Below are 19,079 nucleotides of genomic sequence, written 5' to 3' on the forward strand. Positions count from 1 at the left end.
TTAACCAGCACTTAGATTAAAAACAGAACCTTAATGATACCTCTGAGAACCCCCTTCTGCCCCTTTTCCATCTCTCTATGCTACCCCCATGGATAAACATTATCGTGATTTCTAATGCCATAGATTACTTTTGCCAGTTTTTGAATTTTATACAAATGGAGTCTATTTGACCTAACTGTAAATATATCAAATTGACATAGTAAGGCATTCATTGCCTTATGCTGAAAATTACATTGACTCTTTGCCACAAGCTTAGACTTGCTTTCTCACGTTATTATCATCAAGCCTATAGCTTTCACACTATACCTTGTTCCTGCTCTTCCCTACTCTTATTTTTTTTTTTGGCAAATATTCTATGTCAGTCTTAGAGTGCAGTTTGCAGAACCCCTCCATCAGAATCTCCTAGGGAGCTTGTTACTAACACAGATTCCTGGGCCTCTCCCATGGTTTATGAATCTGAGATTGAGGCAGACAAGGCTCTACCCTCTCATGCCTCTGTAATGTAATAATGTCTTCCTAGAATGTTCTTTGCTGCATCTCTTATTAAAGAAGTCTTATGGGCCAGGCGCAGTGGCTCACGCCTGTAATCTCAGCACTTTGGGAGGTCGAAGTGGGGGTATCACAAGGTCAGGAGATCAAGACCATCCTGGCTAACACGGTGAAACCCTATCTCTACTAAAAATACAAAAAATTAGCCGGACGTGGTGGCCGACGCCTGTAGTCCCAGCTACTCGGGAGGCTGAGGCAGGAGAATGGCGTGAACCCGGGAGGCGGAGCTTGCAGTGAGCCGAGATGGCGCCACTGCACTCCAGCCTGGGAGAGCGAGACTCCGTCTCAAAAAAAAAAAAAAAAAAAAAAAACCAAAAAAAAAAAACTCTTATGCTTCCTTTATGGCCAGAGCACAACATTTTCGTGAAGTCATCTAAAATTTCCCACCAGAGGTAATCCCTTCTTCCCTCATCTAGCTCTTTTAAATCATTACCTCCATTTGCCTTGTATCATAGTTGCTTGTACACCTGTCTTTCCGCTGAGGTTATAATACTCTGGAGGGCCATGACTTTGCATTCCTTTGTGTCTCCCATAGCAGCCAGCACAGTGCCTTGTTAGTTCTAAATAACATTTCTCTCTCTCTCTCTCTCTCTTTTTTTTTTTTTTTTTTTTTTTTTGAGACAGTCTCACTCTGTCACCCAGGCTGGAGTGCAGTGCACTGGCATGGTCACAGCTTACTGCAACTTCCCACGCGTGGGTTCAAATGATTCTTGTGCCTCTGTCTTCCAGTAGCTGGGATTGTAAGTGTCTGCCACCACGCCTGGCTGATTTTTGTATCTTTAGTAGAGACCAGATTTCGCCATGTTGCCCAGGCTTGTCTCGAACTCCTGGTCTCAAGCAATCTGCCCATCTCGGCCTCCCAAAGTGCTGAGATAACAAGCGTCAGCTGCTGCGCCCAGCCCTAAATAACTTTTTTTTTTTTTTTGGTATGAAATCTGTAACACTGGAAAGATGTTATTTCCTTAGAATAATTAAGAGATTAAATGTCGAATCTCAAAAAAAATCATTTTTTCCATGAAAACTTTATCAGGGCTCGAGGGATAGGAAAATTATGGGCATAGAATTGAGAATCTGTAGGAACTTGCAAGATAAATAACGGTTTCACAAGAACGACCTTGTTGGAGAGTTAAATTTTCAGACAGTTGTGATACTTCACATTAAAGTTTTGTCAAAAAATAAGTATTTGCATGTTTTGTTTGCCTTCCAATGCCCTCATTTTATTTGATTTTTTTCCATAAGTAACTATAGTGAAAGCACGAAAATGTGTTTCTGTGTTTGTGTGCGTGTATGTTAATTGTGACTGTTTCTATTGCATTGTTATCGCAGAACCTAGGCACACATTCTGTGGGCTTAAGTGCTTTCTCCAACTGAAAAAATCCTACATATGGATAAATTATTTTTATAGTCAGTGTTTAATTTTACGAGTGGTCCCCCTCCTTCTGTTTTTAGAATAGCAGAGAGAATACATATTTACTTACCGTTAACACTTACTCATGCTTAGAGCTTGAAAGAAATGAGACAGAAAAATGGAGTAACATTAACTTCTCTCTAGAACTGTGTTTCTCATATTAGAGCTTTCTCTGAGGAGTTCACTTCCTCTCTCTTCAATGCTTTATTCCTCGTCAGTCTATTCAAAGGTCCTCTTAAAGCAGAAGTTCCCTCTTTCTGTGATTTCAGGAAAGCATGAGAATGTAAATACAGATTTTAGGACTAAATTTTCAAAGACTTTTTCCACTCAGCTCTCTTTTCCTCTAAGGTTTTTTGTTGTTGTTGCTGTTGTTGTTTTTCCCCTTCCGCTTCCACAATTGAGCTCTTAGGGTCCAATTGGAATCTGATTGCAATTAAAAAAAAAAAAAAAAAAAAAAAGGTTTATTTTTACCTCCTCGTATGTGCTTTCTCCTAAAGCAGGAATCAGAAGGCTTTTACTTGGAGGGCTAGTTAGTAAATATTTTAGGCTTGCCATCTTTTTCGCAATTATTCAATAACAGAGTTGTAGTATGAAAGCAGACAATACATACATTACTGAGCATGGTTTTGTTCCTAGCAAACTTTATACACACAGAAATTTGAATATCGTATAATTTTTGTGTTACAAAATTTTATTGTTCTTTTGATTTCTCCCCAACCATTTAATATGTAAAACCCATTCTTAGCTTGTGTGCCATACGCCACAGGCAGCAAATGAGAGTTGCCCATAGGCTATAGTTTCTGACTTTATGTCTTAAAGTAAATATTAATAATCGTTCTCTTTTTCCAAATAGTCCACTAATCTCCTTTTGTATTCAGCCCTTGCATAGTAAATGCAATTTCTTCATCATCCTACTTCTTATTTTGAGAAAGTACTGTATGTTGTTCCCATGCACTAGGGTGTTGGGGGAATTTAAAAAGATGTAGAATCTCCTCTTCATTGATCCTAAAATTGCATTGGGGAGGCAGGTCATGTTTATGAACAGATAAATAGTATCATAATATAATAATGCATTTCTATGGCTAGCATTTAGAACTATAGCTTTTTATGTCATATGGTTTTTATATGGTTGAGGTTTTTTTCTTATTTGTAAAAAGAAAAAATTTGAGAATTTTTCATCTCCTTATGTATTCCCTTGTTTGAGGGAAAAATATTTACCTGCTAAATGGGAATTTATCTTAAAATTTTCTTTGTCTTTATGGAATATAATCGAGCAACTCTTGTACTAATTAATACTTTAATATCATTATGAAAAGGTTCTCATATTTTTAACCTTATAAGATTAGATAATTGCTATGCCTCTCTATGGTTAAAATGGATTCTTAGACTTAACGCTATGCTCTTTCTTTTGAGATGTAAAAATATGTTTAAATCAGAATTTATATAGGTGTCAATTCAAAATGACATTAGTTCATTTTTTTGATTAGTACAAATTTTCACAACTAATTCTATTCTGTTATCTATTAAGTCACCAAATGAAGTATATGTGTTCTAAATATTTAGCAGTTTAAATTATTCTTTGAAAACTTGAAAGAGTCTAAAGTAAGAACAATTAACCCATTCATTTTGCAAGTGGGATATTGAATTTTACTTGCAATCCAGGGATTTTTGGCAGTTTGAAATATACATACATACCATACAGGTTTAGGAAAACATTTAAAAAGAGGGGTTGTAAAATAATCATAGTTCTTCCATGATTTTGTAGCCATGTTTATAAAATATATATACACTTGTTATTGAATGTAGTAAGTTTCTAATTTACCAGAAGGCAAGAGAATAATCCTGGAGAATTTCTCAAGGCATCTTCGAACTCTTTGATTTATTGCTCACATATAGTAATTTGCCAAATGACGCCCTAGTGCACTGAAAGAATTAATGCCCCTTCCTAAGTCACTTTCACCGAGGGACTGAAATCCTGCAGCATTTTGCCAATTAGAGGAGGAAACAATCTACATTGCAGAGTCAGGAGTACTGGATAAAGGAACTAAGAGTGTTTCTTTTTTTCCCCTTCTTACTTTAAAAAGCCCAATTCATCCCATGTCTTTCTTAAAGGCTAAGTGAAGTAATAAGTACGTTTTTGCAACGTAAGAGTTTAGCAGACTGGCCTTGTGTTTATTTTTGGCCGGAATCATTACACTTATTTCCAACCCTCTCGTTTATTTGTAGGTTGATATTGGGCTAATTCTGGATCTTTGTTGTCAAAAGAATATTAACTGAAGCAGCCCTGTCTGCATCACAGGCTGTGTCTGTCCTTTGCAATGTATAAAACACTAAAAAATTATTAAGAATACAAAATACTAACAAAATGACAAAGCATTAAGATAATAAAACTAGATGTTAAAGGAAATGATGAAATAGGAAAGGATGCTATACCTGGAGTGAGTTTTTTCTCCGGGCTACCTAAGATGATCTATAAAGAGCTAATTGCTCTTAGGTTTCTATTAAGGAATTACTAGAGTATTGGGCACACCAGGAAACTTTATCAGTGGACCTGTCCTGAACCAAATTTTCTTAATGTATATGTGAAAATCTGTTACCACATCCCAGATTATTTGACAGGAACTAAAATGTATTTGAAACACTAACAGGGAAAAATGGGTAAGACATTGATAGATACTACGATCTGTACTTGAAACAGGACTCAAGGAATTCGTTAGTCAAGAAAGAACACAATGAATGTGGGCCCCTCTGGGTTTTGGAACCTCTTTTGTAAAGCATTTTTTTCCCAACTAGAAGGCATTATTTTTCAAAAGGTAAAAAAAAAAATCTTTGTTTACTATATAGTTTCCTCCTAGGGAGTAAATTAATTTATATGAAATATTGCAATATAAATAACAATTTTAAAATCTCAAAAGAGCAGTGTTTTAAAAATATTTTAGAAACATTAAGAAATGACTTCAAATAATAAGAATGTCATTGGAGAGCAAAGGGTTTTTCATAGTACCTATCATAGCACATATATCAGCACCCAACCCCTCAAGATGCAGAGTACTTTACAAAAATCAAACAGAAGGAAATATGCCACCTTGTTCATAAACGATATTCAATAATAAGCAAGGGAGATAAAGTCACTTTCACAAATAATGGTCAAGCCCATGGTAATATAATTCATTTACAATAAGATTTATCTCATGGAATTCTTAGATTGTGCTTTGAAATTTAAATAATTCTGATAAATGCCAACAGAATAGAGAAATCAATTTGAGAGCAATTACCAACAAGTTGGATTACCTTTCTAACCTTATGATTTGTCTTCATACATATCATTGAAGAGAAAATGAGGATGGAAAATAAAAAGATCAGGTCATATATTTGCTTTCTCATCTAGGGTTGTTTTGATCTTCAAGATCAAGTTTTATTCTTTCTCCTAGCAAATGATATTCTTTTTTATTTTATTTATTTGTTATTGTTTTATTTTTCTATAAGTTACTGGGATACAGGTGGTATTTGGTTACATGAGTAAGTTCTTTAGTGGTAATTTGTGAGATCCTGGTGCACCCATCACCCAAGTAGTATACACTATACCATATATGTTGTTTTTTATCCCTCGACACCCCCTTTCTTCCCCCAAAGTATCCAAAGTCCATTGTATCATTCTTATGCCTTTGCATCCTCATAGCTTAGCTCCCACATATCAATGAGAACATACGATGTTTGCTTTTCCATTCCTGAGTTACTTCACTTACAATGATAGTCTCCAATCACATCCAGGTCATTGCAAATGCTGTTAATTAATTCCTTTTAATGGCTGAGTAGTATTCACATATATATACACACACACACACACACACACACATGCATATATACATACCCAGTTTCTTTATCTACTTGTCAATTGATGGGCATTTGGGTTGATACTTGCACACACATGTTTATAGCAGCATAATTCACAGTTGCAAGTGATATTCTCAGGAAGCATGATGTAAGTGACAGAGACTTACTTTTTAGACTGCACCCATTTACTTGTTCTCTGAATGGGCTCTAGGAAGTCCAAGTTTCTATTATGTCAATGTTACATAGATAAGAAACCCTATGAGTGGTTTCCACAGAGGCTGCAATACTATTTTTGATACCAAAAATCTGTTTGGTTTTGTGAGCCCAAGATGCCCATATGGTAAACTGAAGTGCTGATACCTCTTTATAGCCCTCTGATGAACTGCATGGTTCACCTTCCTCAGCAGTTTGAGTGGACTAGGGAGACCGACTGCTTCCTAGCCTTCTGATTGACCTAAATAATCGTAAATGCTATCATGAAACAGGTTCTGTTTATCTGCTCCAGATTACACCATCATGTTCTAGAGTGCTGGTTTCATGCTTGAATCTAGATCAAGCCTGCTTTCTTCCCCTGCCTGTACTCCCTGTGGCTACCTACAGTCCTGCTGCTGACTGATAATCTAAACCAGTAGCACCTAATTAGCCTATTTGCTCACGTATTTTTTCCATCTTGGTATAATGTCCTCCTTGTCAGTTTAAGGTGAAAATGTAGCAACATGTTACTGATGGTTTAATTTCTGGAATGCAGGTAATGAATGTGTTTTCGCTTATCAAAGACTTCCCATCAGATGTTAAATACAGAGGAACAGTGTTCAGAGGTCCTAAATTTAAACTGGAGTGAGAAATTCACAGCGCCCCTGAACTCAGGCAAAATGCACCCTGACAAGTCAACCAGATATTCACAGATGGTCTGGAGGATTTGAAGACTAATTTGGTGAAATAAAATTAAATGAATGAAATTGTATGCAGTCATTAATCTATCACCATACTTAAAATGCTTCATTGAAATTTCTTTTACTGCTTCAAATGAAAAAAGATCAAACTATGCTATAGAAAAGCATTCAAAACCCTTATATAACAGATAAAACTCGGTTGGATAGTTATAGAACTTTCTCTGCTGCTTCTAGAAAGTTATGGTGCCCACAAATCTATTGCTATTAGAATATTTTACTGTATTAATTAAACACTCAATTCTACCATAGTTATGTATATGAGAAAAATATTTTTGCATATAAAATAATTATTACCCTTTAAAAATCTGACATTCTTCCTTTTTTCTAAAGAAACATATTTAGATTTTTTTGTGTTGATACATAGTGATTGTACATATTTCTAAGATACTAGTGATATTTTGATACAAGCATATAATGTGTAATGATCAAATCAGGGTAATTGGGATATCTACCATCTCAAACACTTATCATTTCTTCTTTTCAATGCCATCATGTCAAAAGGAAGTAAATACAATTTTAATTATAACGACAGCCATGATTTTAGATACATGCATACGATACCATCACAAACCATAATTATGTCCCCCAAACTTTTAACATTTCAGATACTTTGTCCCAAGTATTTCATGATAAGCATTGGGCTATGACTCTGTTACAGAAGGGCCAAATGACTAAAATGTCTCTGAACAATATTGATTGCAAATATTCTATTCAGTTGTCAGGTCAATATGTTCCAATTTGGAATTTACAACATTGTAACTCTATTCCCAAACCAACCAATCTCACCTGCTTCACTTCCGTATTATGGTGGGTGATCTCAAATTATAGTTAAGCTCATGGTTACTTTTCAAATAGATACGGAGTTTAGCCTAACTTTTGAAATATATGCTGAGGTTACCCTGCTCATTATAGAATTAAGTAGGCAGTTTCCAAGTTTAGATTTAGTAGGCAGTTTTTTTCAAATCACTTAAAAGTTATATTTTGTTAGGGCATTGAACAGGTTTAAAATCCTAAAAAGATGTCATATACACATAGACCAATGCAACAGAATAGAGAACACAGAAATAAAGCTGCACACCTACAGCCACCTGTTCGTCGACAAAGTCAATGAAAAAATAAGCATTGGGAAATGGATTAAAGATTTAAATGTAAGACTTCAAGCTATAAGAATCCTAGAATAAAATCTGGGAAATACCATTCTGGACATTGGCTTGGGAAAGAATTTTTGACTAAGTCCTTAAAAGCAATTGCAAAAAAAAAAAAAAAAAAAAAAATGACAAGCAAGGACTTATTAAAATAAAGAGCTTCTGCATGGCAAAATCAATGATCAACAGAGTAAACAGACAACCACCAAATGGGAGAAAACTTTTGCAAATTATGCATCTGACAATGGTGTAATATCCAGAATCTATAAGGAACCTAAACGACTGAACAAACAAAAATCATAAGACACCATTTTAAAAATGGGCAAAAGACATGAACAGACATTTCTCAAAAGAAGATATGCACACAGCCAACAAACTTTAAAAAAAAATGCATCACATCACTAATCATCGGAGAAATGCAAATCAAAACCACAAGGAGATACCATCCCATACCAGTCAGACTGGCTTTATTAAAACATCAAAAGACAACCAATGCTGGCAAGGCTGCAGAGACGCCGCTGTAGAAAGCAGTTTGGACATTTCTCAAAGAACTTAAACTAGAACTATCATTTGACCCAGCAGTCCCATTCCTGAGTATATATCCAAAAGAAAACAAACTGTTCTACCAAAAAGACACATGCACTCATATGTTTGTCACAGCACTATTCACAATAGCAAAGTAATGGAATCAACACAGGTGTCCGTCAAGGTTGGACTGGATAAAGTAAATGTGGTATGTATACACCATAAAATACTATGCAGCCACGAAAAGAACAAAATCATATCCTTTGCGGCAACACAGATGCAGCTAGAGGCCATCATCCTAAGCAAATTAACACAGGAACAGAAAACCCGAGACTACATGTACTCAATTATGAGTTGGAGCTAAATGTTGAGTACTTACAGAATTAAAGATGGCAACAATAGAAACTAGGGACTAATAGAAGGGGAGAGGAGAGAGGGAGACAAGGGTTGAAAAATTGACTATTGTGTACTATGCTTACTATCTGGTTAATGGGATCATTTGTATCCCAAACATCAGCATCATGCCGTATATCCAGGTAACAAACCTGAACATGTACCCTCTGGATCTCGAAAGTTGAAAAAAAAGTACATGTAAAAAAAAAAAGATGTCATATAAATATTTATGGTCACTAAAAGTATCTAATGTATTATACATAAAAATAAAAATTGGGTGAATTGGAAGCGTATTCTTTGTATCAAGTCATGTCAGAGATCTTATTCTGCTTTGATCACAATGTGAATTCTTTTATATTTTTGTTATGAGTCACTTCTTTATTTATGAGCTAATTATTACATATTCTGATAATCTTTCAGAAAGATAAAAACATTCTTTGTCCATGTGTCTGAAAAATTTTAATCTAGTTTTCTAATGTTTTCAGTGAGAAAAGCATGCTAATACTGAAATTGTAAGTAGTAGACTGAAAAATCCATGGGTTATATATTCCATTGCTTTTAACTGTATTACTAACTATTAAGCTTAATTTATTTTATTTCTACATATCCCAATTTCCACTATAGGTGATCTGTATAAACTCAGGAACTTCCTTCTCTCATCTATTTTTGTATTAAAACTCAGACTTTCTAAAACAATATTTCTGTCCATCCATCGTTGGTAACTATGTACTGACATGTTGTGCATCCAAAAAATGTTAGCATTAGTTTGTGCTCACAAAAGTAATTCCAGTCACCATATCATGAGCTGATTTATTTATTGCATAAGTATGTTCATTATTATTGTCTCTTAAGCACCCAAATATATAGGGGACTTCATGATACCTACAGTAAAAACAGAAGACTAAAACGCCCTGCTCTCTACAGAAGTTAAAATGGTATTGCAACTGGGCTCTAGGTATCAGTTGTGAAAGTAGGGACGAGATGAGCCAGGCATGCAGTGTCAGTATAATAGAATATAATCAACATGTCAGCATCTAATACAGGTGTTGCAAAACAAAATGTACACATGGGTAGTCAGGTAACAGAAAAGCATGAAGTAAGTAGTAAGGTCTATGCAATAGGTGCCAAGCTGACCATATACTGAAATATTTAAACACTATGTGGGACAAATAAAATGGACATTATAACAGTTTGATAGTCAGTTTGGGACTTCTGCTCTTTCTCCCAGTCTCTGAACGTATCTTAAAGCCACAATCATCTATTTTTATTTATTGTTATACATTTTTTTATAAGCCAGCACCCCTGTGATTTAAGTTCTGTTGAAATGCTGAGTTGGAAAAGATAGATAGATGGGGGAAATTTACTACAGAGGTTTTGCCCCAGGCTCAAAATCCTTTATAAACTATTAATACATGGAACAAATACTGAACAATTAAATCATTGATAATCAGTCTGATTCAAAGTACACGTATGAAGAGGAACATGGCAAGAAAAATACTATAGTAAGAACTAGAAACATTCTTTCATGGCTGCTTGATATGGATATGTCATGTTTAAGAAAATTCTTCTTTAGACTGTTGAGATTTTTTTTCTTAACAAAGAAGACTCACTCTGTCGAGTAAAGAAAGAGGTGCTGTGAAATTTGTTATTGAAAACATGCACACACTTTTGTCAGAATGAGTAAAGCAGTGAACAAAATGTGCCTAGTACTTATGTGTTGTGCTATTTTAATTCAAGATTAAAATATTTAACTTCCACAGAGAAGACCACTTTTATATGAGTATTATTTTTCTGCTTTATTGCTCAATTTTATTACCATTTCAAAACACCCATGTTACTTTCTGTGGCCAAAAATGTTTAGTATTTTTTGTGGTTATACTTCTGTATAGTCCAAAATGCAACACTTACTTTACACATACCCAAACATCCAGTGTATTTTGTTTTCTGTCAAGTAAAGACAATGTCTGTGTTATTAAGTTAAATGTTACTTTCAAATACAGGATATGTTGATATTAGAATGTTCAACTTTATTTCCTCATTTAAGCAAATTACAGTGTGAAGAATATAACTGCAGCAATTTATAAAAGTCATATCACATTCGATTATTAGAGCAAACTTGTTTTGTAGACTTGAACTACTTTCAGTTAGTCTTGGAGTTATAATTTCAAAAATTCTAAACAGAGAAATACAGAGTATAGTAACGGTAGGTCTTTGGGTAAGCTGCTTCCAGGAAAAGAAAGCAATTATATATGTTCACATAGCACTGACAAGGAGAAACAAAACTTTGGATGGCAAAGAACTTGCCATAGTCTTTTTGACATGTTCCTGTGGTGTGATTTATTATGTAGACAATCAGCTCAACTTCTCAAGTTTGATATCCTTGGAATCATTTGAAATTTAAATTTTAATGAAAATTCATTAATTCCAAGGCCAAAAGAAGTGATTCTAATTGCTTTCGAGAGTCAGACTATGAAAGAATTCTTTGGCAAACTTGCACCGTCTTTTCTCTCATTTATCATTGGTTGCTTCGTAGGTACTTAATTGAAGGTCCTCTGATTATCAGCACGGGCTGAAGTCAGTTCACTCCATGCATTTTAAACAGCAGGCCAGATGTTTAAAGGATCCGCTGAAACATCGATAGCATGCTAGAGTGAATAATAAAATTTTAATTATCTACAAGAAGAAAATAAAAAGCATAACCATTTTCCCCCATTATGCTGAAGGAGGAGATGAATGCCTAAGCAACATTTTAAGAATGGGTTGAGTGTGGTCTGTGGGAAAATATGGGTAGAAAACTTGTAGCTAGCTAATGTATATACTGTGTGCCTCTTTAGCTCACCATACACCTACACACATGGGCATGCATGCATACAGACAGACACATACACACAACAAATGGGAAATTCAGATATATTGAAGAAACATATTTAAGGGATTACTAAGTTTTCATAAATAAAATCCTTTAAGATGCTGAGAAACAATAGAAGAGAAGCAGGGCATGATGGTTCATACTTTAGTAATTTACTTGTTTAATGTTTGCCAAGGTTTAAATTAATGTAGATGTTTTTGTGGCTAGGATTAATGATCTAACAATTTGGAATAATTAGGCACTTTTAAGACCTAGAAAGCCCAGCAACTCAGCACGCAAAAATTCTGGTATGTCTGCATTTTACACTTTTATATAACAGAGAAATGACAAGTAGTCAAGTGGATAGAGAAACGAATGATTCTTCACACATGCACACACACATAGAAATTGTCTTTTTAACAGTATTTAAATGTAACAAATGTATGCATAATTTCTCCATAGTGTTTATCTTATAGTGAAAATGTGATGGATAGTCTCTAACTTTAGTGGTTTTATAGATTAAACGTAATTGAAGCTTTAGAGTAAGGAGTGAATTGGTGTCATTCTAATATAAACATGTTTATCTCATATACATTGAAATGTTAGATAATTCATTTGTTAAGAATAAATTGAGTGAGTCAAAACCGTTAACATCCACTTTGAGCTTTGTAATAGCATTCACTTATCTTAAGTTATTCATTAATATTTTTAAATCATTTCTATTTACATATTTAGGCCAAACGTCTCACAACTTTAAAATGTAAACTCAGGAGTATAATTTCTGTATTCTACAATTGGAAGCATCCATCATATCAGATGAACTTATACAGTTTGTGAAATTTTGCAAACTTTCTATTTAGTAAATTTTAATGTCAAACATTTTAACTTCCAGGTTGTCTTTCTTTTCAGTTTTAATATCCCCAATCTTTGTATACTTGTTGAATGGATTCTCAATAAGTAACCCATAAATATACATACATACTATGTACCTACAAAAAATAAAAATAAAACATAAAGAAATCAACACTTATCCATACCTGTCCCATAGTAATAAACTATTCATAAGTATATTTGAAAGATAGGAGAATCATAAAAATTTGTGTTTACACCCTTTTGTGCATGGAATCCTAGGTTTGCATTTTGTGGATCTAGACTCTTTGGAGTGTGGAAATAAACAAATAATCGAGACCCAGTCTTATATTCAGGTTATCATTTTACTACATAAAACGTAAATAACATTTGCAGTTTGTTTCTACTACTAGCTCTAAAGTCTTGGCAACAGGAATATTATAGAAAGACTTCCACTGTAGCTTCCAGCAGAACTTCTGAGGTTCGGTTTATGGACTAAGCAGCAGTTGAGGGGGGACAAAACTCATAGGCAATTGATCACTCCAAAGGATAGATTGTCTTTTCTAACCTAAACAAAAGATTTATATGAAGGCATATTCAGATTCTGTTGAAGGATATGGATATATAATCCTGTGTGTGTGTGTGTGTAATACTTAAAACATTATTTGAGTAGAAAATTCTGCACAAATGGAAAAGTATAACGTGTTGTATCCACACATGTTGAGCATTTACCTGGCTGAAACATCAAAAGCTGAATTGACTTAATTGAATGTTGAATACTTAATAGTTACTTAGTAGTGATTCACTATTAAAATATTATCTCAAGCTTTGTCAGAATTAATTTTTTTAAAAAAACCTCAGATTAGTTAGTGTCAGGTTTACTGAAACAACAGATCCGATTTTACTGTGCTTTTTCCTTCAAATAATCAGTTTCTAATCCAGAATTGAATATCAGTTCCAACTCTACGTTTAGTTTCTCTTTTACTTGTTTGGACTGGCTTTTGGTTGTTTTCCACATAGATCCTCTGTGGAAGACAAAGCAATTTGTGCAGATTAAACTTTACTGAATGTGTTAACCTATTTAAAATATTCATCCAAAAAGACTAGTATGAAATCTTCATATGACAAGCTGCTTGTTTTAAAACTTCCATTTATTCTAAAATCCTTTTTACTGATACTTTTAAAGAAACGTATTCCCGATATACAAAAGTAACACATGCTCATTAAAACAAATTAAAAATAGTGTTGTATAAAGAGCTGATACATTTCTGCCTTGCCCCATTTAAGTTTGTTAAGTGTTCATGTGAATCATCCATTCACATCAAGACATTTATCTGTACTCATATGAACATGTTTTAATATATATAACATGTATAGAATTTAATATAAACTTTCCTTTTAAAATAGAAATGAAATTATATATTCTGTGTCTAGCTCTTGTCACTTAATTATTCAAGAACATGTTTCTAGGTTAATATCTGTATTCTTAGGTGGCATTGACTAACTCCTTATCTACCTGTTTTCTTACATTCTAATTGTGTTTAGCATTTCTTCATACATTTGGTTGTCATTTGGTCTTCTTTCATGGAGGGTGCATAATGTTCATTCTCATCAATTCTTTACACTTTACATAACTGTTTGATACTAAGCCAGACTTTATAAATATCAACAAAGCAGGAACACGACAATCAGCTATCAGTTCCAGTTGAGCTGAATGACCCAGAATATGTATATACATATTTTCCAGGAGATTTTAAAAGTTAAACCTCAGATTTCTAAGACCTGGAGAAACCAGCATGAGAAACCCTGGTCTACATTATTCCGTGAAATGATTTTACTAAACAGTGAGGCATCTCCCACATATGGACTCTGTAATTTATTAGAATAAATAGTTCATGTGCTTCTGAAGAACTTGTACTACTCTTCTGGCCTCCATACACTGGTTTCTTAGCTATAGAAGGCTGAGCAAGATTTTCCTATGTGTTTCCTTTCTAGCTCATCATTTCAGTGACAAAATAATCTTTTATGGTGTTGCTCTAGCTATAGAATTGTTTCAGATTCATTTGACCAAAGGTGGCAAATACAACAGTCCCAACAAAATGAAAGACCTATTAGAGAGTGATGGAAATGACCCGAGGGAACAATGGCACCTCCAAATTTCTCAATTCCAAGGTTGTAAAGCAGTGGTCCGGACAATTCTCAATTCCAATGCTGAATCGCCTTCTAATTTCAAATGCCTGTGGTAAAAATTATTTACATCTGCTGAAATAATGAATTGGACCCCACCAGGAATGGTTGATATGCTTGTAGCTCAGAGCACAACTGTAGAAAGAAAATAACATTTTAATTTATAGAGGTATGATAATAGCTGTTTCATACTGTTTTCACAACTATGAATGGCCTGCTCAGTAGTTTCTTGTCATCGTACTGAGACACTTTAATTTCTTACCAGCTGAGATGAGGAAAAGGAGCTCAGTGTGCAGGTGAAATTGGTTAACAGGAGCCATTAAAATTTGGAGGAGTCAGAATAGCATCAATCAAAATGCTTTCAGTGTAGGAAGTAAACATGTACTAGTCTGACCCACCTGTCTTTTCTTTTAGGTATGTTGGTAATATTATAGTCATTTTGAGGTGTCCGTAAATAACTAATTAGATCTGAAGAATTATATATCTTTCTTTACTCTGCCTTGGCCTGGGGTTATGGTTCTCAGTGAGCTCTAACCTTTTAGAAAACAATGTAGAGAAGTGGTTCAAGAAGAATGTTTTATCTTTCTTCATAAAAAATGATACTGATTGCTTTATTGAAGGCTTGCTATGTGCCAGGCGAAAGTAGGTTTTATTATTCCCATTTTCCAGGCAAAGAAGCTGGAGCACAGAGAGGCTAAGTAATTTGTCCAGGATGGCTCAGCTAACATGCTGCAGTAAGGATTTGCACCCAGACCAACTTCTTTTCTTTCTTTTTTTTTTTTTTTTTGAGACGGAGTCTTGCTCTGTCCCCCAGGCTGGAGTGCAGTGGCTGGATCTCAGCTCACTGCAACCTCCGCCTCCCGGGTTCACGCCATTCTCCTGCCTCAACCTCCCAAGTAGCTGGGACTACAGGCGCCCGCCATCTCGCCCGGCTAGTTTTTTGTATTTTTTAGTAGAGACGGGGTTTCACCGTGTTATCCAGGATGGTCTCGATCTCCTGACCTCGTGATCCGCCCGTTTCGGCCTCCCAAAGTGCTGGGATTACAGGCTTGAGCCACCGCGCCCAGCCTGGACCAACTTCTTTTCAACCACTGTCCAATTCTGTGTCTTCTCTACTTAAAAAAAAAAAAAAAAAAAAAGTTCCAAACCTGAAACTTGAAAGAAGAGGAAATCCTTAGTGGAAAGACGAGGCTTTAGTCACAAATTATCTCCTTCCTTACATTATTTTTCTCTTTTTCAAATACTCTAAGCTTTGATTAAAACTGTCTATCACTCGAACATTGTAGAATTGCTAAGGCGGAATTGTTAAAAGAACTCAATTCCAATTAACTTTGCCATTGATTACTGTGTGTTCTGGAGGGGTGTTCTTTCTTTCAGGTTAATGAGGCTTTATTGTATATCTCAAAGATTAAAAATAACAATGAAGGAAGTAGCAAACCGAAACTTCTCTCACAATGCATCTTTCAATCTCGTGCTTTAAATGAAGATAAAATCATGGCTGTGGTAAGGTTGGAGGAAGGATGGTATAGATTAAGTTTCTTGTAAGCTGGCCTCTGAGTTTTCAATAGCTATAGAAGGTATTAGTTTTCCAAAAAATTGACAAATTGACGATTCATTCAGCCGTACTTTTTAGGTTTCTTACCAGTACATGATCACTAAAAAGTATAGTGAAACCACTCAAAGTTGGACAGATTATTATTTTCACTTAAGCATTTTAATTTATTGAAAGAGCTTTATAATGTAACAGAGCATTTACAGTCCTGTGTCACCACTTACATTTTCTAGGGTCATCAGTAAACCCAGTGAAAATAAGTTAGTCCGTAAATGTAATTGACCCTTAAATTCTATCACTGTGCAAGTAATCGGTGGGTCTGCTGGATATGACTTTTGAGCAGACGGGTCAACTTCTTCAAACAGAGAAGAAACATAGCATAAATTGAAGACAAATAACAAACTACTTGTTTCCTCCTTCTTTGGCATCACCCTATGGATGGAGTATACATTTATAATGTAACACAATCAAGAGATCTTTATTATCCTACTTTGGGGTACAACTGCTTTGTTTCTCTTTTGAATCTCTACAGCTATTTAAAAACTTGTTTTATAAAATTCTTTAAAAAACTAAAACATCAGATTTATATTTAAGATATCTTACCATCTTATACCAACTTAAGCATTCAGTCTTATCACCCACCCTTCCCCTGAGTGAATCCTTAGCGCCGGGCTCTTCCTGTTTTATCCCTGTGCATGCTGAGCTCTTTCTGGCCTTCAATTCTACTTTCGTTGCAACTGTTGCCTGAATGATCTGTTTCCTTCTTACTCTCTAAATATTTTGGAATTTAAAGCCTGGAATAATTTACCTTAGTCCAGAAGATATGCTACACTATTCTAGTTCACAATGATCTTACACTGCTGTTAATATACAACATTTAATATCAACTTAATATCTATTTCAGTTCATTACGAGGTCACTTATGCTACATCTTATATTGTTGCCTTGGACTTTTATTATCTCTTCATATATGTATTTCTGGTGCTCCCATCCTCAGTAGAAGTTGCAAATACTGTGTTAGCAGTCTGATGACTTTCTATGTCATCAGGTATACCATTTCCCAACCAGTTGGCATTCAATGATTAAGTTCATTAACAAAGAATTGTATGTGTTGAAAATGATTTTTTTTTCTTAATGAAGCATTTATTTTTATTTTTTAATGAAATCCACCCTCTTAATACATTTTAAGTGCACAACACAATATTGTTAAATATAAGCAAAATGTTGCATACCAGATCTTTAGAATTTTTTTTAATCCTGCTGATACTCTATACCCATTGCACAGCATCTCACTATTTCTTCCCTCTTCTAGCCCCTAGCAACCACCATTGTACTTTCTGTTTCTATAATTTTGGCTACTTTAGATACCTCATGCAAGTGGATGCATGTAGTATTTGTCCTTTTACGACTTGCTTATTTTATTTAGCAAAATGTCTACAAGATTCATCCACATTGTAGTATATGATAGGATTTCCTTTTTGTGGCCGAATGATATTCCGTTGTATGTATATAACATAACTTCTTTATACATTCCCCTGTCAATAGACATTTAGTTTGCTCACGCCTCTTGGCTACTATAAAAATGCTACAATAAACATGGGAATGCAAATAGCTCTTCAAGATCCTAAATTGAATTCTTTTGGATAAATATCCAGATGGGGGACTACTAGATCTTATGGTAATTCTTTTTTGAGGAAACTCCATATTGTTTTCCACAAAAGCTGCAAAATTTTATATTTCCACCAGTAGTCTCTATCTCCAATTTCCCTACACCTTCACCAACACATGTAATGCACTGGGGCTTTTTTTTTTTTTTTTTTTTTTAAATAATGGTTATCCTAATCCATGAGGTAGTATATCATTGTGGTTCTGATTTGCATTTGCCTCATAGTTAGTGATGTTGAACATCTTTTCATATAACTGTTGGTCAATTTAATGTCTTCTTTGGAGAAATATCTATTCAATTCCTTCATTTTAAAAATTGGGTCCTTCAAATTTTTGCTGTTGTTATTGAATTATGTTCCTCGTATACTTTCGATATCACACCTTATCAGATATATGGTTTGCAAACATTTTATTTCATTCTATAGGTTGCTTTTAACTCTGTTGATTGTTTCCTTTGCTGTGTAGAAGCTTTTTAGTTTGATCTATTTCTGCATGTCTATTTTTGTTTTTGTTGGTTGTCCTTTTAGTGTCAGATCCAAAAAAAAATTATTGTGAAGACCAATGTCAGGAAGTTTTTCCCTTATGTTTTCTTCTATGAGTTTCATAGTTTCATATCCTATTTTAAGTGTTTACTCCATTTCATTTTGAGTTGATTTTTATGTATGGTTTAAGATAAAGGTCCAATGTCATTCTTTGGAATGTGTATATCCAGTTTTCCCAGAACCATTTGTTGAAGAAGATATCTTTTCCCAATTGTGTATTCTTAGCACCCGTGTTGAAGATCATGCTAGGTTTATTTCTGGGATCTCTATTCTGTTCCATTGGTCTTTATATCTGCCTTTATGCCACTATCACGTGGTCTTGTCTGAGGTAGCTTTTGTAATTCATTTTGAAATTAGGAAGTGTGACACCTCCAGTTTAATCTTCTTCCTTAAGACTGTTTTGGCTATTTGGAGTCATTTGTGGTTTCATATGAATTTCAGGAAATTTACTTTATTTCTGTCAAAAGTGCAATTGGGACTATGATAGGGATTACACCGTCTCTGTAGATGGTTTGGATATATAGGCTTTTAAACGATACATGAGAGGTATTTCCATTTATTTTTGTCATCTTCAATTTATTTCAACAGCATTTCATAGCTTTCAGCACACACATCTTTTACATTCTTGG

General features: G+C 34.5%; 1 protein-coding gene across 1 annotated transcript in view; it reads left to right on the top strand.

Moving 5' to 3' along the window:
* DMD (dystrophin) overlaps positions 1 to 19,079 on the top strand; it is a 2,292,995-nt gene that overhangs the window by 1,303,406 nt on the left and 970,510 nt on the right. The window contains 1 exon segment of the mRNA XM_026451980.1: positions 11,949 to 11,963. Coding sequence (XP_026307765.1) covers positions 11,949 to 11,963 — 15 coding nt within the window.

Source organism: Piliocolobus tephrosceles, chromosome 12 (assembly GCF_002776525.5).
Source record: "Piliocolobus tephrosceles isolate RC106 chromosome 12, ASM277652v3, whole genome shotgun sequence".
NCBI lineage: Eukaryota > Metazoa > Chordata > Mammalia > Primates > Cercopithecidae > Piliocolobus > Piliocolobus tephrosceles.